Source organism: Gavia stellata, chromosome 3, assembly GCF_030936135.1.
Source record: "Gavia stellata isolate bGavSte3 chromosome 3, bGavSte3.hap2, whole genome shotgun sequence".
NCBI lineage: Eukaryota > Metazoa > Chordata > Aves > Gaviiformes > Gaviidae > Gavia > Gavia stellata.
Window position 1 is genome coordinate 18,410,715 of NC_082596.1, and position 22,531 is coordinate 18,433,245.

General features: G+C 34.9%; 1 protein-coding gene across 3 annotated transcripts in view; it reads left to right on the top strand.

Moving 5' to 3' along the window:
• The window catches only part of CSMD3 (CUB and Sushi multiple domains 3), a 731,455-nt gene that overhangs the window by 559,909 nt on the left and 149,015 nt on the right, over nt 1–22,531 (top strand). For 2 of the 3 annotated variants that reach the window (XM_059815714.1, XM_059815715.1), the window contains 3 exons: nt 18,621–18,734; nt 19,404–19,499; nt 20,439–20,642. In XM_059815714.1, the coding sequence (XP_059671697.1) occupies nt 18,621–18,734; nt 19,404–19,499; nt 20,439–20,642 (414 nt within the window). The remainder of the gene's footprint in view (nt 1–18,620; nt 18,735–19,403; nt 19,500–20,438; nt 20,643–22,531) is intronic. The other variant, XM_059815716.1, reaches the window with a different exon arrangement.

Genomic DNA, 22,531 nt, shown 5'->3' on the forward strand with positions numbered 1-22,531 from the left:
ATTATTACAATTAATTATTATAACATTTATTAATTAAAATAATGAAAATGCAGTAATTTCAATAAGAAAATCAAAAACTCAGTAATAACCTTCTCGTCATAATTAGGATGCATTCTCTATCACTTCTGTGCTGACGTTCTGCTAAAAATACAATGACAAGCTTATGGTGGTGAATGGAGTCAAATCCAGTTGGCGGCCGGTCACAAGCGGAGTCCCCCAGGGCTCAGTTTTGGGACCGGTCTTGTTTAATATCTTTATTGATGATCTGGATGAGGGGAGAGAGTGCACCCTCAGCAAGTTTGCAGATGACACCAAGTTAGGCGGGAGTGTTGATCTGCTTGAGGGTAGGAAGGCTCTGCAGAGGGATCTGGACAGGCTGGATCGATGGACCCAGGCCAACTGGATGAAGTTCAATAAGGCCAAGTGCCGGGTTCTACACTTTGGCCACAACAATCCCAGGCAACGCTACAGGCTTGGGGATGAGTGGCTGGAAAGCTCCCCCGCAGAAAAGGACCTGGGGGTGTTGATTGACAGCCAGCTGAATATGAGCCAGCAGTGTGCCCAGGTGGCCAAGAAGGCCAATGGCATCCTGGCCTGTATCAGAAATAGTGTGGCCAGCAGGAGTAGGGAGGTGATCGTGCCCCTGTACTCTGCACTGGTGAGGCCGCACCTCGAATACTGTGTTCAGTTTTGGGCCCCTCACTACAAGAAAGACATTGAGGTGCTGGAGCGTGTCCAGAGAAGGGCGACAAAGCTGGTGAGGGGTCTGGAGCACAAGTCTTATGAGGAGCGGCTGAGGGAGCTGGGGTTGTTCAGTCTGGAGAAGAGGAGGCTGAGGGGAGACCTTATCGCTCTCTACAGTTACCTGAAAGGAGGTTGCAGAGAGGTGGGTGTTGGTCTCTTCTGCCAAGTGACTAGTGACAGGACAAGAGGAAATGGCCTCAAGTTGCGCCAGGGGAGATTCAGGCTGGATATTAGGAAAAATTTCTTTACTGAGAGAGTGGTAACACAGTGGAACAGGCTGCCCAGGGAGGTGGTGGAGTCACCCTCCCTGGAGGTATTCAAGGAGCGTGTGGATATGGCATTGTGGGATGTGGCTTGATGGGCATGGTGCTGTGTGGTGTGGGTGGGTTGTTTTGGTGTGGGTTGTGGTGTATTTTGTGGTTTGTGGGTGGGGGGTTTTTTGTTTTTGTTTTTTGTTTGTTTGTTTGTTTTGTTTTTTGGGGGTTTTTTTTGGTTGGACTTGATGATCTTACAGGTCTTTTCCAACCCTAGAGATTCTGTGATTCTGTGATTCTGTGGTTACGCAAGATTTGTTTTGTCCACAAACAAAAAAAATTCTCATTTAGCTCTTGAAACATTTCACATTGAAACGTTCCCTAAGTTTTGAGTTCACATTTCATTTATAGAAATTCTGACAATTGGTTTCATCTACTTTAGGGATTATATTGATGAAGTCCTGTTTCTCCTATTTACAGCTATTGAATGGCTGAAATATTTTAATTTTTTTCTTTCACAGCTTTTCTTTATATACCTTTTGATAATTGACATGAAGGAATTTTTCAGTGTTTCCTAATTTTATTTTCTTATTTTCCACTGGGAGTTGTTTTGGTTTTGCCTGATAATGAAAAGAAAAAAACAATTATTCAAGTATTAATTTCATCCACAACATTCAGTAAGCTGAAGTGATAATTTGTTTCAGATGAATGAACTGATGAATCATCTTATCTAAACAATAACATTTACTAGTAGGATAATAAAAGATAATTATTATACTCAGAAAACTGTTGTACTTTTAATTAGTAGCGCTAAATTAGCTGAGAGGTGATTGAAGAACCAAACAACTTTTTAAAGTGACTTTTCCATTAAATCTAGAAACCTTATTACTTAATTAGTAAGATGGCTTGAATTAAATCTTAGTAAGATTTTATTCTAAATCGTACCTCAAAATAAAATAACATTGGATTATTGTTATTAGTAGTAGTATTATTGTTGTTGGTTTTGTTGTAGTTTTTATTATTATTCCAGAGATAAAATTGTTTATTCCTTCTATGTGTATTACTTAAGAGGTTAATGTCCCTGTAGTCCCTACATAAGCATTAGAAAGAGCTTAACCACCAATTTATTGAGGGGTGACCAGCCTTTAAATTTATGCACCTTGTTTAAATGCCTCATTAGCCAATTTCATGTTCCCTTACTACATTTTCTTTTGTTATAATTTTCTTACATTGAAGAATCAGTTCTTGCCGGAACTATAGTGAAGAGGTTTGTAGAGTGCAACTAAGTTGAACGTCATGTTGTTTATGTCTTTGGAGATAATAGTCTTATGAATGCTTTTGTGATGACAGTCCCAAGAACCATTAATAAAAATAATTTTTCTTAATCTGTCAGCTCTAGCAATATTCCTTCTGTTATATATATGCTACTGTTAAAATCCACAGGAAAACAACAAAAAGTTGCAGGCATGTTTTACTTCTTCAGTACAGCGACTGTGATATAAAAATAAGCAATAAACAAAATTCAGATGTTTTACCTGTGTACTCCTCTTTCTTTCCATAAAACTTGCTTAGACAGTCAGATGCTATAAAAGTGTGATTCAGATTTGTTTTCTAAAAGTGAATAAGCAATTGTGTAAAAAAGCAATGAAGCAGGACTAGAAAATGCTGCCCCTGCTCAAGATTAGTGAGTTCTTCACATTTCCAAGATGTAGACACAGTTCAGAACACTTTTGTAGTAGAGGGCAATTGCTTCCTACACTGTGCTTCTTCTAACATCTTCCACTCATTTTTGTTCATAAAACAAATGAAAGAGGTGACCACAAAGCATGTAATGTACATAACTGGTCTCAGAATATTATTATCCTGAATAGCAGCTTTTTCAGCATAAAATAAATGTCACTAGTTGTTAGCTGTACAGTCTTGGATTTTTTTTCCTCCATCCTGTTCACACACCCACTGCAGGGTACTATAAAAAAACATATCAGCTTTAGGCTACAATTACTGAGCCTAAGAGAGAATTGTGCCACCTAATTGTCTTTTCCCTTTCAGGGTATCCTGCCTACTTGCACATCATAATAGCAAAAAATTGTCTTTTATTTAGATTAGAGCCTGGAAAGAAGGAAATAAGTACCTTTTAAATTTAGGATTGAAGAAAAGCTTTTGCACAAAAGCAGAGAGGAGACTATTTTAAATAAACAGGAGTGTTGGACTATGCATATTATGCCTCAAAACAAAGGATCCTCGAGGTCATCTGAGATTATTAAGAAATGGAGCAATAAAGTAAAAGTGACAATGCAATGATAAGAACTTGTTGTTAATACCTGGATACTAAGAAAGGAAACATTCCCCTTCCCTTCATTATCTTCAATAATTGATTCACATCTGCTTATTCTCGTTGCCTTAATTCTCATTGCTGATGATCTTAATAATGACTTAGAAACGTGAATACATATTTTATCTTAAACCAAAGCAAAAAGTCAGAATGTGTCTCTAATACTTGAAATAAATTAAATTTACGAAGCCTAATGCCTAAATTAAATACTTAAATTAAATAAGTATATTCTGGCAAGTCTGTATAAGGCAAGAGTTTTCTAGTGATTTCTGTGGCTGAATACTTGTATTAAAATTCCTCCCATCTATCTTTAATAACTTTACTGAGAAATTAAAGTAAATTGGCATAAAGTGTTTCTAAAACCACTGTACAAAGACAGACAACTCCTTCAATTTAAGGCTGGCTTTTTTTCTAAATATTAATAGTTCCCTAATTTAGAGATATCGATTAAGACTGTAAAAATAAATGGAATTAATACCAGCTTCAGTGAGCCTTAAAATGCATTTGATCACTGAATTTCTTGTTAGCACTATTTTTTACCAATTATGATAACAAATAGAAAAACATATTTTCCTGTTAAGAATACTTTAAAAAAGGTACTTAAAATTAATATATCTGGAGGGGGGTGTTTCAGTGTTCTATTGACTAGGAATGTAACTAGACTGTTGGGAATTAGAGTTGGGTGATCACAATATGGGTTGCAATTGTATAAATGATCATATAAATATAAAAGATTTAAGTTTTAGAAAACAGATTTGTGTGGGAGGATGACCTTGGGAAAAAGGAAATATTTGACTTCTGTGCCTTGTTTAGAAAAGCTTTTAATGATTTTCTATCTGTCCTTAATTCTGAAATAAGATATTGTAATTTTATTATGTAATTTATTTCTAATCATCAGTATTTTTCTTGTTCTTGGTTTCTGCAGTAAAAAATAGTATTTTATAGTTTCATCCATCTAATTAGAAATTAACCTGAATAAGAGGGAGATAATTAAAAAGTTTCTTATGCTTAAATATGGCTTCTAATATAAAAAACTAGATAGAAGTATGGTTTTGATTTTTAAATTTAACAATAGCTCATGTTCATAATTTATTTTCTAGTTGTTTTGTGGTCACTATTCCTCCAAAGATTATTGTATTGGAAAAAAAAAAAAAACCCAACAAAAATGCCCAAAACAGACTTCATAATTAAAATAAAATAGCTTTTTCTAGACTAATCTCATTAAATCATATTCTCCATTTGCTTTTCAAAATAAGGCCACCTAAGTGTTAGACTAATGTTTCCTGGACCCTACTGAAAGTGGTAAATTTTACACTCAGTGCATCTATAATCCAAGTTTACTTTGTTTCTCCAGAATGTAACTCACCAGAAACTAACAAGAAATCTTCTTGATAAAGGAGGCAAAGAAACCGAGTCTACCACACTTTTCCTCAACTATGTTACTATGAATTCCTCTTAGATCTTTAAAAATAAATAAATATTAGAAACAAATACAACAATATTAACAACAACAACAACAAAACTTTACAGCATTAATGTTAGCAAGTATAATCTTTATGAAAAAATATTTTTTGTTAAAAGTCGTTTCATGCACTGGTTACTGTTTATGGGGATGGTTGAAGACTCTTCAGCAGCGTTGGTAAATCCATACTGGTATTTTTGTGTATGTGTTCGCCCCATCTCCATCAGTTACTCTGAGTCTGTAAATACATTTGTAATTATAAATAATCATGTAGTCTCTTACTTATCATAGAATCATAGAATCATGGAATGGTTTGAGCTGGAAGGGAATTTAAAGTCCTTGTAGTCCACTTCCCCTGCCAAGGGCAGGGACACCTTCCATTAGATCAGGTTGTTCAAAGCCCCATCCAACATGACCTTGAACATTTTCAGAGATGGAGCATCCACAACTTTTCTGGGCAACCTGGTCCAGTGTCTCACCACCCTCATCGTAAAAAAAAAAGTCTTCCTTACATCTGCCCTCTTTTTAGTTTAAAACCATTGCGCATGTAAATGGTGTATACAAAGAAAACATAACAAAAAAGAAGAAAAAGTCTTTTGAAAAATTGATTTTGCTTTCTGTTTCAACAACAGAACATCTGATATACAATGAAAATCAGATCCAGAGTTAACAAGTATTAGAAACATTTTCTCTACTTCAGGGGAGCTATATAGCTATAGCTGGGAATCTTGTCCAAGATTCAGTTTTAAAACCCAAGGAAGTCAAAAGAAGTATCCCAGAGAAGAGTCCATCTCTGAGATATACTAATCCATTTTGCTCCATGAATGGGATGTCAAATAAGAAATAGAATTTACTGATAAAAGCATACGGCCTCAGGGGCAGAAATCATATTGCTTAAGTGAGTTCATACTATTCAATAAGGTACATCATGCAACACAGTACAAGAAGAGAGGGTATGCGAGCAACTAGCTTCTTCAACAGATGTTCCATTGAATCTAGCTTTAAATAGCTTAATGTCAAATAACTGCAATATGGGTATGTATTCACACCCTGCAATATGAATATATGCCCAAGGGCTGAAGAAATTAACAAAATACCCTTTTGTAGGTAGAGAGGTCAAACATAGATAGTTACACAGATAATGAGTTAGGCAGAGTCCATACTATTGTATTGAAAACTGTTTTTTAACAGTGAATAGCAGAGTACTCCTGGTCCCCTTAAAACAAAAAATCTCATTAGCAATAAGGAAGCACCTCTGCTGTGAGACACTTGACTGTGTGTATTTTTTTAGTGGGATTGTGTCCATTACAGCTAATCAGAGGATGTGAGAATTTAAATTAAATCACTTCCTTTTTCTTGTTTTACCTTTTTTAAAAATGTGTATTTCTTGTCACATAAGAGGGAACAATGGAGAGAAGGAACCAGAAATCATTCTGTAAAAATAGTGTTAAAAAAAATAGCAAGGGAGAATAAATATTTGTGTGTATATATTAGTTTGGCAAAGCACTTAACCTCTCTGTATCTGTTTATCCATGTAAATTAATCAGATTAACACTGAAGCAGTTAAGTACGAAAAGGTACTGTGTAAATCTGAAGTGAAATACAAGTCCTATGTTTTATGTTTTATGTTACACCAAGAAAATGCATGAAACCTGATGGTAAGCAGTGAACTGTTTTTTACAGTCTCACATATTCCCTTTGAAGTCCTACCATTTTCTTGTAACTATCGTATCCTTGAGTTGTTACCCATGATGTATCACAATGTGATACAGGCTTTGCTGACTAAAAAAGCTGCATATTTAAATAACAAAAAGTATATGGAGATGGACAGTAGGTACACTTTTCTGTTATTTGGTAAAATTTAATGCAATTTACTAAGGTAGAAAAAATGTTTTGCTCTTTAAAATCTTATTGTTAGTTTGAGTAATAAAAAATGGTATTAATGATGCTTTTCAAAAATCTATTTTCTCAGCTACTATATTTAGATTGCTCACTAATGGACTTTCAGAGAAGGGAACACATACTTTTTTCTCCCTTGCTGCTCCCTTCAAGGTAGATTTGAAGCTAGAAGTTTAAATAGAAAGCTGTAAAAATTGAGGGACAAAAGCTGAAAACTGGCTTCTGAAAAATGGTGTATTTTCTTTGGGACACAGAAAATAGTTAATTTAAAATGAGCAGCTAGGAACAGGTTTTACTTCTTTATAAAGTTTCACAGTTCAAATAACCTGTCAACTAATAGTTCTGAAAGGTATATAATCGTCTGATCTTCCAGCAGTGAAGGTTAATTTCTTGCTGAGAGAAAAATGGTTTAAGAAGATTCAACCTTCTGGTTGAGAAAACAGTTCCAAGTATAATTATATGTATTCTGTGTAATATATTTTAATGTATTTGATCAGGTCTCCATTTTTAATGTTTGTAAATTGCTAGTTACTGAGATTAAAACCTTCTAGATTTTTTTAATACCGTTTCAGAAAATTAAGACTGTCAGTAGTGTAGTCAAATGTGGAATGATGTTACGCTACCTGCAACACATGTGATTGTAATGTGCATATATAACTAGTTAATATAAAGTGGAGTATAAACACCTTTGCTGCTGTCAGTTTTGGTTGAGTGCATACTCCTTTCTGCATAAAGATGATAATATCCTATGCTATGTATGATAGACTTAAAATAATTTCATGTTTTGGAACTTGGTACCTTTATAAAATAAAATGTGTTAAAAATATATGCTTATACTTACCTACATTAGAAATCACTATTTGTAAGTATTATCACAGCTGAAGTCTGAGTCTATCAGTATTCATATTAAAATAATGAAGACTGCAGCCTTAGTCAGGGTCATACTGATTAAAATTTAGACAGGAATAAATTAGCAATACACAGAGGGAAAAAAAATAAAACAATAAAAGTACTGGACAATGGAATAATTTGCCTAAATACATGCTGCAGTTCCATCACTGGAAGTATTTATATCAAGACTTTCCAGTCTTAATAGCTATAAATTCTGAAGCCATAGACCTGGAGCATAAGAATCATCATAGTACCAGGTCAGAAGACAAGGGTCTGCCCAACCCAGTGTCCTTTTAACATCAATAAATGCGGAAATCCAGGAAATATTTACTCTTAGGACAATGCTTACTGATGGTTCTCAGAAGTACTTTCTCAGTCTCCATTAATCTGTGACTGAAGGAGCTGTTGATCTATACATAGTACCTTTGTTTTTAGTAGATCCTCATGAATTCTTCTTCCATTAATTTACATAACTGCTTTTTTAGCCCATTTAGGTTTAGCATTTATGACATCCTGTAGCAAGCACTCCATAAGCGTGTATTGTGTAAAGAAACGTTCACAGTTTTAAATGTATTTCTGTCTTTTTTCATTTGATGGTCTGCAATTCTTATACTTGAAAAGACTGTAAAAATCATTCCCTGTTCAATTTCTCAATACATCTCATGATTTTATCGATTCCTTTTGTATTTGCCCCTTAATAATCTCCTTTTCAGAATGAAGAATTTAAATCTGTTCATGACGCAAAAGACCATTACATTATTATTACCATTATCATCCTGCTCATCCCTCTCTATATTTTCTAATTTCACTCATGTTTTTTGCAGAAGGCAGACCAAATGTCCATCCCCTGCACGCTGGATTTTCATATTTGTGTTATAATTGCTTATTGTTCTCCACTCTTTTCTTGATAACTGCTAATATTTCGTTCCCTTTACATCACTACTGAGCACTGAACTGATGTTTCACAGGAATTACCTGTTATAACCTCAAGACCTCAGTCCAGGATGGTTAATAGCTAATTCAGAGCCCATTTCTGTGAATATAAAGTAGGTTTATTTTTTCTTCATGTGCAGTACTATACAATAAATTTCATCTAATATTTTATCACTAGTCATTCATTACCGTAATGTCTTCCTGTAACTTTTCAGTTAGTTCTTGCTTTTACTTCTTTGATAACATAATGCCATCAATGTATTTTGTCACTGTTACTTGCATCATTTTTAAATAATTTAAGAATATATTGAAAATCACAATTCCTGACATATCCCTTCATAGCTCTGTGCATTAATAAAACTATTTATGCCTACTCTTGTTTTCCTATATTTCCTAAACTGTGCAAATTTTTTCTTTTAAACAGCATTTGCTGAAATACTTTGTTGAATGTTTTTTGGAAATTGTGAAATGAGATTCTTTTTATAGTTAACATATGCATCATTTCCTTAAGATAAAAATGTAACTTGTGTCCTAAATGATTGCATAGAAATGTCGTGTAATGTAATCCCATGGAAACAGAGGATAAAAGCTTTGTAACTGATAACGTATCATAGTGATTTTGGCCAATATAGTTGTAAAGTTAAACCCATGCTAGATAAAGACTTGATCGGTCATCTTGCAGGATCACTTCCTATGAGTAGCAATAATTTATCTTGTGTTATAGGCTTTTAAGATCTCAAGCTTTGCCTGTTGGCTTGGTAAAACAACCTTGGAAAACACAGCATGTGCAAAGTGGATATGTAACACAATTCTCTCATTATTCTGGTTTTAGTTAGAACTATAGCATTAATCACTAATGGATCTGGGAGAAATTATCATAGATTTAAGATGTGTTGTGTTAGATACCAGAAAAATACCTAATTAAAAAACATTACTAGTGACCAAAGACCTACCTTAGCAGTCAAGAAAGACTACGTGTAGGACTGAAATAATACAGGAAAATGTCTGCGCATCTAATGATAAAAGTGTTTCAATAGGACATTTTGAAACTATGGTGTACTTTTATATCATACAATATAGTACCTAACTTATCAGTAGGCTTTTCCATGCAACTTTTCTTCAAATTAAATCAATTCTGTATTTCCTATTCTCACTCTAGTAAGTGCTCTGGATCTGTTCACTCACTCTTAGTTTATTAAATAAAATACGGTTATTGCTTATAGCCATCTATTTATTTTTTGACAAACTGTTCTACTTGGGCTGTATTATCATTTCAACCTCCTTTCCCTGGTTTAGAAATACCATTGGCAATATTTGAGAGGAAAATGTATATTTTTCATTCAAGGCTTTGAGACTGACATTCTTCCAAAATATAAAATAAGAAAAAAATAGTAAGTCTTAAGCAAATGTCATAGGAATAGAGGCCTTTTTCTTTTTAAATGTAATGTTCTGATCTAAATGGAAAAAATATAAGCCATAAAGAATTCAAAAGCTTGACAGCATACCACAGTTATTAGAAAAATGTCATCTTCATCATCTATGTAGTAGTGTTGCTTTTTTTCTTTTTAGTGTATATGCTTGTATCTTGGTTTATAATTTATTTTTCTTCTGTATATCTATTTTTCTTCTGTACTTTTCGCTAGCTTTCACAAGTGCTTTGTTTTCCCTTTGTTTGCCATATTATTATTCTCTCTATTTTTTGAAGTGCTATTCTTGTACCCTTATTTTATAGGAACTAAATGAAACGAAATGAAAGAACACACATGCTGGCGTTGAGCAGTCCAATCTGTGATGTTTGATTGGTTTTGAATGTATTGGGTCTGTGTAGCAAGGTTTTGGTAGTGGGGGGGCTACGGGGGTTCTTCTGTGACAAAATGCCAGAAGCTTCCCCCATGTCCAACAGAGTTAATGCCAGCCGGCTCCAAGATGGACCCACCGCTGGCCAAGGCTGAGCCCATCAGCAATGGTAGCAGTGCCTCTGTGATAACATATTTAAGAAGGGGAAAAAAAAGCTGTGCAACACCAGCAGCAATCAGGAGAGGAGTAAGAATATGTGAGAAAAACAACTCTGCAGACACCCAGGTCCATGAAGAAGGAGGGGGAGGAGGTGCTCCAGGCACCAGAGCAGAGATTCCCCTGCAGCCCGTGGTGAAGACCATGGTGAGGCAGGCTGTCCCCATGCAGTCCATGGAGGTCCACAGTGGAGCAGATACCCACCTGCAGCCTGTGGAGGACCCCGCACCAGAGCAGGTGGAAGGAGGCTGTGACCCCATGGGAAGCCTGCGCTGGAGGAGGCTCCTGGCAGAATCTGTGGACCCATGGAGAGAGGAGCTCACGCTGGAGCAGGTTTTCTGGCAGGACTTCTGACCCCATGGGGGACCCACGCTGGAGCAGTTCGTGAAGAACTGTAGCCCGTGGAAAGGACCCACGTTGCAGAAGTTTGTGGAGAACTGTCTCCCGTGGGAGGGACCCCATGCTGGAGGAGGGGAAGAGTGGGAGGAGTCCTTCCCCTGAGGAGGAAGGAGCAACAGAAACAACGTGTGATGAACTGAGCGCATTCCCCATTCCCTGTTCCCCTGTGCCGCTGGTGGGGGAGGAGGTAGAGAAAATTGGGAGTGAAGCTGGGCCCAGGAAGAAAGGAGGGGTGGGGGGAAGGTGTTTTAAGATTTGGTTTTGTTTCTCATTACCCTACTCTGATTTTGGTTGGTAACAATTTAAATTCATTTTCCCCAAGTCGAGTCTGTTTTGCCCGTGACAGTAATGAGTGAATGATTTCTCCCTGTCCTCACCTCAACCCACAAGCCTTTCATTAAATTTTCTCTCCCCTGTCCAGCTGAGGAAGGGGAGTGATAGAGCAGCTTTGGTGGGCACCTGGTGTCCAGCCAGGGTCAACCCACCACATTGATATTGAGCAAATCTGTTACCATTTCTGATTCTGTATAAATACAGTCAGTTTTCTGACTGGAAGTATAGTCAATGTTCTCCATACTGAACAGAATACCAAAATGGATAATATTTGTGAAGTGTGTTTTCATTAACTGTTACTGGTTTACACATTGTATGCTATAAGATTGGATAAAATTATATCAAAGTTCTTTTCCTTAAAGTGGCAGCTGAATGTGATCTGTATGTGATAAGAACATACATCAACAGAACAGTAAGACACAAGTAAGCAAGCATTAGTAAACCATCTGTGAAGTTCTTTGCTGACTAGGGCATGCCGGCTAATGCATTGGAAACTTGTAGCCAGTTAACTGGCTTCATGACAGTTAACGCACTAGAAACTTGTAGCATCAGTAGCTTGTCATAGTTTAACACTTCTTGTCTTACTGATGTATCAGCTTATTTTGTATTGAATACTTACTATTCATTATAATTGTTGGATCTCCTTAATTGAAGGAAAACCAGTGTAAATTATTACTGTTTGATTTTACCTATTTTAAAGAAAATTTTGCAGAAGTCTTATTCTATGACTTTCAAAAGTAATTACATGTAAGCACATAAGAGAAAATATGGCATAAATGTCATTAAAGGCAAATTCTCTGTCAGTATACAATTGAATACTTTGATATTGATGTTGGATGAATAAGCAACGTACCCTCTTACAGAGGTCTGCCCTTGTCATTTTCACAATGTATGTGCTTATTTCCTTCTTTAGAAAAAAAGAACAAAACTCTATACTCTGGAGGAAACTAATGTTTTCTGTTGCTGGACACATGACATGTTATAACATGTCAGCTTGTGCATTTGTTTATTTAACACATTTATTTATTTATTATTTAGTGGGATATAATTTCAGGTCTTCAGTTTATAGTCAAGTTTTTAAAAGACTGCTTTGTAAAACAACAAGAAGAACAAATTGTGTCTGTAAGGTCAAACCATTATGGATGAAGTTCATCTCAGCTTTCTTCAGCCATCTAAAAATCGAATATCTAGTTTACACTAGTTGTCGAGGTTCCCACTCTAGTAAACGGAGAAAGATAGGCCCTTCCAGAGCATGATGCATTCCACTTCAGGAAAAATTTCAAGAAAGAAGCCCCAAAAAGCTATCTAGCTTTTAAGTAGCTTAGGCAAAAAGAGATAGATTTTAGGTATACAATCAATCTTAAGAGCTTTAAAGGTAGTCAAAATGGTAAGATACAGGTTTTGTCTGTAGGTGTAAGTAAACCAATGTTACCTGTTTAAACAAATAATAATTATAGATGCTTGAATTTCAGTTTAGTCAAATTGAAACAAACCAATATAGACAAAAGAAGGTGGTATAGTGTGTGTTTCTTTCAGGGTTCTGTATTGCATAGCAGATGCAACATATTATTTATTATTATTGCAAATAGTATATAATATAATGTGATGTAATATAATATAATATAATATAATATAATATAATATAATATAATATAATATAATATAATATAATATAAATAGTATTTAAAATAAAATGTACTCTTCTGACTTTTTTTCCTCTACATGTGCTTTTGCAGATCCAGAAGGGGTTTCATATATATGCATAATGAGTCAGGCCAGGAGAGAGGGATGTGAGCTGCAGAAAGAGAGAAGCAGAAAGGGAGATTGAGGTTTGAAGCCTGGAGGAGAATGACAATTTATGTAATGTAATCAACTTCATTGATTTTAGGAGCAAGCAAGAAATATGTTAATTAGGAAAGTTCATTCCTGTTGCAGCTTCAGGAAAAGACCTGAGTCTCATTTTTCTCCTATTTTATATGGAGTTATGGCCATTTCTGGGGAAATACGCATGTATCTTTTTCTGTGCAATTTCACTTGAATTCCTCATTCTGAGCTTCTAGTGTTTCTAACTGCCCCATCTCCTGTCCCCAAACATATTCTTACTGTCTTTTCATACATTCAGATAAACAGTTTGTTTTCCCAAACATGAGAACATGTTGCATTTCCCATCTCCTCCTTCCCTTCCTAGTCTGGGAATGCAGGAATACAGTAACAAGGAACAGGACAGGCCAGCATGTTTTCAGTCAATGCTTTCTTTACAGAAGAAAAACGAAGAACAGGAGAGTGTGGCTTACAGCTCTGACCTAGAATATGTGCAGTTGTGCTTTTTGTGTCTCTGAGACAGGCATTTTCTTTGCTTTCATGCCGGGGAGGAAAACAGCACCTGAGAGCTTTAAGAACCAGAACTCTTTCTGCCTTACCTTACCTGTCCCTTGTTTGCAGAGAGGATCCTTTATTCTTTCTTATTCTCCGTAATCTTCTAGATGTCCTGCCAGGAAACAGAGGACTCTACCTGAGAGAGCAATAGCTGAGACTACCAATGGAACACTGATAGCTCACGAAGAAAGGCAAATGATTCAGTAAAGGCTCTTTCCACAGACAAAGATTAAGAACTAGACAGTAGTGCATGTCACATAAATTGTGAAGAACTAGTATAAAATCACATAACTTGTGTTACGCATATGATGATACTGAAAATACAATTCCATTACATTTGAAGGTTTCTGTAGGTTTGTGCTGTATAAATCATACCTTTATACATTGGAAAATTTGTGTAAGGGCAATCTATAGCTTCAGTAGCTATAGCAAATTTATATAATTATATATGTATGTGTGTAATGTATATATGTATGCATTCCTTTTACCTTTCGACATCTTTAGCATCTTTTAATTTTCAGCTATTTCATGTTTTCTCTTTATTTTTATATCTGAGTGTTTTTTGTAACATTATTGTATTAACTCCATTCAGTTTCAGTTACTCAGTCACTCTTGTTAATAATTATCTGTTGAGGATAAGCAGTTCTCTACCCTTACTTATGTTAGTAAGAATACCTCTTCTAGTGGTTTACACATAAACCCATCACTAGCCTATTTTGATGTATAGTCTGCAACCTAAGAGGCTTATACTGTTAGAATTAATTTTTACTGCTTCCAAGTTCAGGAACAATAGACAGCTGGTTTTATTCCATCATTTGGTTTGAAATGGATTGAGATTTACCCAACAGGATACTACTAGTAGGGACTCTACTTTGTATTCACAAGCAATTAATATTTTTCTTGTTATAGCATATGCTAAAAAGTGTCAGCCATTACAGAGAAATCTAACAGATATCATTAAAGATTACTGCTACAGACACAGAGTAGACTAAATGTATTAACAGTAACTGGCAGACAAACAAATGTTTGGAAATGTAAGAGGAAAAACATTAAAAGAGAATACACCTTGGCTACTAATTTCATTTAAAAACGGAATAATCATAGTAACATTGCTAACTCAAAGATACTCAGTTATTGTTATGTCAAACTGAAGTGTTCCAATGAACAGTACAAGATCAGATCTTCCAATTTGTTTATGTGAGCTGGTCAAAATTTATTTGTTTCCTTACTGGAAGCAATATTCCTATATGCATGAATTCTGTAATACCATCTCTTTAGGATGTCATCTTTCAGCCTTTCCCTTCAAAAGCCTTCTCAGTGATTATTGAACAACTTCTCTTCAAAGAGACCAACATACATTTAAGTTATCTTGCAGTTTTACTGGACATCTTTTTCAGGCAGAAGGGGGTGAATATCAGTTTATTTGGTGTCTACATGAGTATAATTTAATTTAAAATATTGAGTCAGTCCATCATTACAGTGTATTGCTATCATCCTAAATACAAAGGAAAACTTCATACATTTTTTTCTTATCTGTTGCTTGTTATGAAGCTAAATACTTAAATCAAAGCGATCACTCACAGAGGAAGGTTATGTTCCAGCAGGAGGAGGCAGATATAAGTTGTAACAGTAGGTAGCCTTTGACTTTTTTAACAATGTAGTTAAAGTAATTTTTCTCCTTTCGCTGTGAGTCTAGACAGTGATAAGTCATAATAAACCTTTCTACCTTTAGCATCTGTGAGTTTATTAACTGTACTTTCTATGATTAAACTATTTCATCTAAAACTCTTAGCTTACAGTACATGAATGTTAAGCTACTTCATATTAATAAATAATGGGCCTTAACTTTAAAATCCTCCTAGATGTGGATATTCTGCTGTTCATTCATGCATTTTATTTTTTTCAAGGCTACTCCATGGCTAGTTCTAGGTTTCTTGAAGGTGACATCCAAAGGAAATGGTAGAAGAACTGAAAAATTTAAACGATATCCTGTTTGTCACAAAAAAAGCAAATCTCTTTCCTCCTCTCCTCTTCCTAAAAAAAAGAAAAAGGTTTTCTGAAACTCCTGCAATGAAAGCTAGAGTGATTGTCATCATACTACGGTAGCCAGATCTTAATGCAGTTGTCTGATCTTGTGGACAATTCCTGTCTTTCATATGAGAATGGGCACAAGAGTTTCTGCTATCTGATGATCATTTGATTGATGACCCTTATCTCATCAGCTGTAAAGCCTTGCTGAGTCTTTGTCATTGAGAGAGAATCTCACATAATAGTTTCCTACTTTCTGCTTCCTGTAGTTATGTCTGAATCCTGTTTATTTAAAGCACAGCTTTTCTCCATTGTTGTTTATTATTTAGCTGACTGGCCATGATCCACCACTTAGCACAGTGAATGGGGTCTCCAGACTTGGGAGTTAAGATGCATGAGAAGTTTGCATTTGCCGTTTCTTAGTGCGTACTTGTTGTCATTAATCACCACAGAGACCATTTCTCTAATGAGAGATTTCTCTTTCCCTGTCTTTTAATGAACATTGTAGCTTCTGAACAATGTTGCTTTCTTTTTTAACGTTCTTCCTTTCTTTCTTTTTTCTTTTTTCTTTTTTTTTTCTTATTTTCTTTTTTCTCTTTTTATCAAAAAAAAAAAAAAAAAGATATATGGTATTATAATTCCTTTATAAGACCTGATGGGAAAAACATCACACCTAAATCATAAGCAAAGAGAGGATGTAATCAGTGGAGCTGATGAAGAATCAGATTGTTTTTTGCATTGTGAAATAAAATTTCCATGCTGTTGTGAGCAAAACTCTCTTTTGGAAAGATTGTTTAGTCTGATGACAGAATTTCTGTTTGAAACTATGAGAAGTTAGCTTCTGCAGAGTAACTGCAGAATCAAGCCAATGATAACTTTTGGTTACCTTTTCAGATTTTACCTGTATTTTATTAAGAAATACGCAACTGATAGTGAAAAAATGGTTACCACAAGTGATATGTGGACCTTTCTCTTTCCAAAATGACCAATTTTAAGTCACGTATTTTTCACTTTCTTCAGTGTTACAGTCTTAGACAGGAATGTGCTTGAGACAAAGCTGGAGGCAACAACAATCTTGGAATACTTGTGAAATGTCAAAACAGACCTTTGAGTTTGGCTGACTATATGGTATAACTGCTGTGTAAATATTTTATAATAGCCCATTGAAACACAAATATAGCTTATCAATTCTATTTTTCCATTTTTCCCAGGATACAGCTCTTGATAACAGTTACATGTCCTTGTTAAGTTATGCCTCAGTATTTACTGAATTTTCCATACATAGTTTGCAACATAATTTGAAATGGGAAATAGCAGTGGAAGTCACAAGGAACTTTACTTGGCTCAATGGTAGAATGAAATTCTCTGCATACGAAAATAAGATTTGATAAAAGTACAAATGTGATAGAAACAATTAACTGGATTAAGTTTGTTAGTTATCTTTAGCAACACCAGAGAGAAGACTTGGATGCAGATAAATATTATTTTTAAAATTAGCAGAGCTAGTAAAACCATCAATGTTTAATTTCTGGAGATTGGAGGAAAAATGACGGAGATATTTTAGCATCTCACTTATGGTTCCTTGTACAAATGAACAAAAAACTTCAGAAGTGTCTCACAGATACTTTTATAATTACTTTTGTTTGAACATTTTATAAATATAACATCCAGTCTTTCCCTTTAAAAAGAGGTTTTCTTTTAAAAAATTGACTCCTTTTTTTCTTGAAAAGAGGGTATGATAGGATTCTGAGTTGGTAAGGTGGACGTGCCTTTTTTTTAAAGAAGTCAAAAAAAAAGGGAAAAAGTCAACAATTTGAAGGCTTCACATTTTTTATATACTGTTTTTAAAGCTCTAGGGGTGTATAAATTGGAAGATTTGTAGGTACCTAGCTTTATCCTTTGTAACAAAATATATCAGGTAAAGATATTATAGAACATATGGCAAACAAATATAATCTAGTAGCAACACATTAGAATATTTATCCAAAAATGTCTAATCTGGATAATGAACGAGAACTGGTTCTGTGTCTCTTTATAGGTGTTCCAGTACCTACAAATATCTACTTCCATCTTTTTACCTTTATACTCATTAAGCCGTTTCCCCCTCCATTGCTAGTAGTGGTGATAAAATTAGGATATAAATGTTTTGTAGGTACTAGGGCCAGAATTAACCCAAACAATTCTTTTTTCTTTTCACTGTTTACTTCTATTAAAAGTGAAAACACCTGTGATGTGAACGTGCTGCACAGACCTTTGAACTTAAGTGCAAAAATAACATTCTTGAATTGAGTTGTTTTACTAGCATGACTTTAAAAAATAATAATTTTTGTGATTCAGTATATGTATTCCAAAAAGTGTTTGTTGCTTTGAAGCAGTTGCTTATTTATTTCACAAAGGTAAAGATGCACTGAATGTGAATGTTCTTAAGAAAAATGAAACATTCCAAGGTAAGTAAAGTTTACAGAGGCTTATCAACAAAATAAATTAATAAAACACAATATATAGCAATATGCCTAGAATATTAAAAGAGGATATTGCACTGAGAATTTAGATTTGTGTTAGGTGGGGAGGAGCAGAGAATTTGAAAGTATATTCAACAGCAGAAGAATGGTTTTGTTCCCTCATTACTAGAATCTTTTAATGAGTATATGTATGGTTTGTGTATCTTCATTGCCTCTTTTATATACATAGAATTACATTTTTATCCATTAACTGCTGTAATGATATGAAAAAAATTTAAACACCAAGACAGCTAATTAAGTGATCAGAAAAAACAATCAATACATATAATTTTTATTCAATATTTTTAAAACACTGTATTAATGTATATTTTGTTCTCTTCTTTCTTTTTTTTTGTTGTCTTCTTTCTTTTTTTTGTTTTGTTTTTCTTTTCTCATTCTATCCCTTTTTTTTGGCCATTGGTGCCTGTTGCTTTTCCTCCTTCCTGTTTGGTCAGTGGTTTTTGGTCAGTTTGTATTTTTCCAGACATCACTCCATGATGTCGTTGAAGTATATGATGGCCCAACTCTGCAGTCATCTTTGTTATCATCTCTCTCAGGATCTCATTCAGGTATCCTTTAATAGAACTGTCATTAAACTATTAGTTATTTTTTTATGAACCTAGAAAGATAGTGTAGTCAGAAAAAAAAGAAAAAGATAATTGTCGTATTTTCTTAGATACAATTCAGGCAAATATATGAAATCAGGATTTTGAACTAAAAGCCTAATCACTCAAAACTCTTTGCATTAATGAATAAAAGGAAGTAAAATTGAATCTATTTTCTTTAATTTTTTTCTTCTGATATTTAGCTATTATAGTGAGTGGTTTGGGCTTCTTACTCTGTGCCTTTATGACTTTTATCTAGTGAGCAATCTGCAATGGGTATAATGTATTTAAAAGGGAAAGCAGCATATATTTGTAGCAAAGTAAAATTGTATAGATTATGTGCACGTTGACTCAGTTAAAAGAGGTATGGGGTTTGGGGTTTTTTTTTTGGTAAAGGAAAAAACCAACAAATATTAGTAATAACTGAGATGAGTTTTAGTGCCCTTCTTCTAGAACAACATAATACTGCTAACATAAACTATTGAAATAGCATCCATCTTGCAAAGTTTACTGAAGCAGAACAAGGTTTTGGGAGGGTTATTTCTAGCTGCAAAGATGTTGGCAGGTATTTTGAATGCTTCTTTAGTAAAAAGTGGTTATGATAGCTTTGTATTATTTGCTTTGTTTGAGTAGGTGAATCCCTTCCATTGAGCTCAGGTAACCAGATCACGGTTAGATTTACTTCAGTTGGACCAATAACAGCTAAAGGATTTCATTTTGTTTATCAAGGTGAGACAACCTGGAAAAATGTGTAAATTTATTCTTTTCATCACAAATTGTAAATCATCAGACAGGAACAGACTGAAAATGTAGAGGAAAATAATAGCCTGTTAACAATATAATAAGTTTCATTATTTCTGCATGTTTTGAATAATCTTTAGGGCCATTCTTTTATTTCTATTTTAAAGCTTAAATCAAGTATGTAAGAAGCATAAGAGAAGTTCCAAATTTAAGAATACAGTTATACAAAGCAGCTTTTTCTGTTTGCTAATCTGGCTAACTAATGTTAGATCCATCTGGCTGCTCAAACTGGTTTGTCTCTCAATTTAAATATGAATAAACGATATTCATATTATTATATGAATATTATTCATATGAATAATTATATGGATTTGTAATATGAATAAAGTGTTATTAGCTGTGGATGAATCAGCAATCTTGCTGTTACTAAGATACTTCTTTTGGTTTACATTATTTGCCTTTCTATGGGTAAAATGCAGAAGTGGTTATACATCAATATTTGCAACTACAATTCATTCTTTCATTAAATTTAGATCCTGATCTGACAGTCAGAATACACATTTAGGAATCCTCAGGAATAAATGTAAATATCTATCATCTGACACAGAAATATTATTTTGAAATCGTGTATTAGCTGAATATTTCATAGTAGTATTTCTTTTCAGTGCCATTTTAGCAAGGTTTCAGTGTGGATTTTATGCATTGCTTTTAATCTTGGCAAGGATATCAGTGCTATGCCCATCTAAATAGTAACTCAGACATCAAAAGTATGCAAATTGTGAAGATTCTTTTGAGGATTATTAAAATGTTCTTAACTGGCAAATAACTGAACATTACTTCCAATAATTTTGAATATTTGGGGTTCAAAATCTGTATTCCTCCACCAAATCTAAAATGAAGAATCCACAATTGTTTGTATGTTTGCAGCTGTTCCAAGAACAAGTGCAACACAATGTAGCTCTGTGCCTGAACCAAGATTTGGAAAAAGGATTGGAAATGAATTTGCAGTTGGGTCATTGGTTCTTTTTGAGTGCAATCCAGGCTATATCCTCCATGGGTCAACAGCAATTAGATGTGATACAGTACCAAATGCATTGGCACAGTGGAATGATTCACTCCCTACATGTGTTGGTGAGTTCTTAAGGCTTTTTAATAGAACTAATTGCTGCCTAAAGTGTAGACCACTCTCTCTAGCTGAATGTGCTCCTTCTTTGTCATCTGTACAGTATTTTATTCTAGCTTAATTTTATTCACTTTCTTCTTCATTCAAGGTTAAGATTTTGTTCCTCTTTTTATTCTAACCTTGCTGTGACATTTCACGAGTTTCATGAACATACTCTGCTGCTATAAATCATATGTTAGCTTCTTTTACATTAACATCAGTGACAGTCCCTGGCTTTCCCTTAATCAAAACTCAGAAATGCCAGTTTGTGCCCTGATTGCTTGCAAGACTAAGATGCTCTCACCTTGCAGATCTCGAACAAGATATTGAAAGGTATTAGAAAGAACACTACTATATTAAAGATTTAGAAGTAGTTATACTAGTATTTCATTGCTTGTCAGAAAAAAAAAAGTAATTTTTCAGATTAGAAAATATACTTTGTCTGGTTCTAGTCAAACAAGATTAAATTCTCAAAATTAAATTCTTAAATTAATGTGCATCCATTGACATTTATAAAGCTGTTTTGCACCAGTTGGAAATCTGATGATTGTGCTCAAAACCCCACAGTAAAGAGATAAAATTCTAATGGTATATTTTTCCATAGGTTTATATCAAGGGCAAATATGGCACATTTACATATTATGTTTTATTACAGTTTGGCTTGGATTTTTATGTGGAAAAAATCAGGTGTTTATAAATGAATTAAAATCGGTTATCATTTGCACAAATGTTTTTGCAATACCATCAGACTTTCCCACCTGTAACATCTCTTGCAGTACTGACTGCATTATACGTTAATTTTGTGCAAATCAAATACACTGAAAACTATTCATTTTGAGGATGAAGACATCTGAAGAACTCCATTCCCAACCAAACCAGTAAATATATGTATGAGTTAGAAGTTACTTTACTTTTCTTGAGAGAGAACAGATTTAAAAAAAAAAAAAGATCCTAACCCATTGCAAAAAACACATTATGATATTGACTCCAGAGTTAAGAAGTACATAAGCAGACTTTTAGATGAGTGCAGGAAAGGAAAATACAGAACATTTTTTCATTAGGTTCATTTGAATCTTCTGTGCTAACCAGCTAATGGTGCATGGTAGAGTCTGAGTGGTTTTCAGTAAAATAAATTAAAAAAAATATCATGGGGTGGTCTACATGGCACCAGGCCTGCTGACAGCAGATGGAGTTAAACTATCCTCAAGGGGGAAATGGATTCTCGCTCATGAGTTGTCGAGCCTCATCGAGAGGGCTTTAAACTAGATTTGAAGGGGGAAGGGGATGAAACCAGGCTGCCTAGAGATGAGCCTAGGGGTGGCATGCCAATGTTGGGAGTGAAATAGATAGCCAAGCTCAAGTGCACCTACTCCAATGCAAGCAGCATGGGCAGCAAAGAGGAGGAGCTGGAAGCCATTGTGCAGCAGGACAGCTATGATGTAGTCGCCATCACAGAAACATGGTGGGACGACTCGCATGACTGGAGTGCTGCGATGGATGGCTATAAGCTCTTCAGGAGGGATGGGCAAGGAAGGAGAGGCGGTGGGGTGGCTCTGTATGTTAGGGAGTGTTTTGATTGTATAGACCTCAACGATTGTGACGACAAGGTTGAGTGTTTATGGGTAAGGATGAGGGGGAAGGCTAACAAGGTGGATATCCTGCTGGGTGTCTGTTATAGACCACCCAACCAGGATGAAGAAGCTGATGAAGCGTTCTACAAGCAACTCGCAGAAGTCTCACAGTCGCAAGCCCTTGTTCTTGTGGGGGACTTCAACTTACCAGACATCTGCTGGAAATATAACACAGCCGAGAGGAAACAGTCCTGGAGGTTCCTGGAGTGTGTGGAAGATAACTTCCT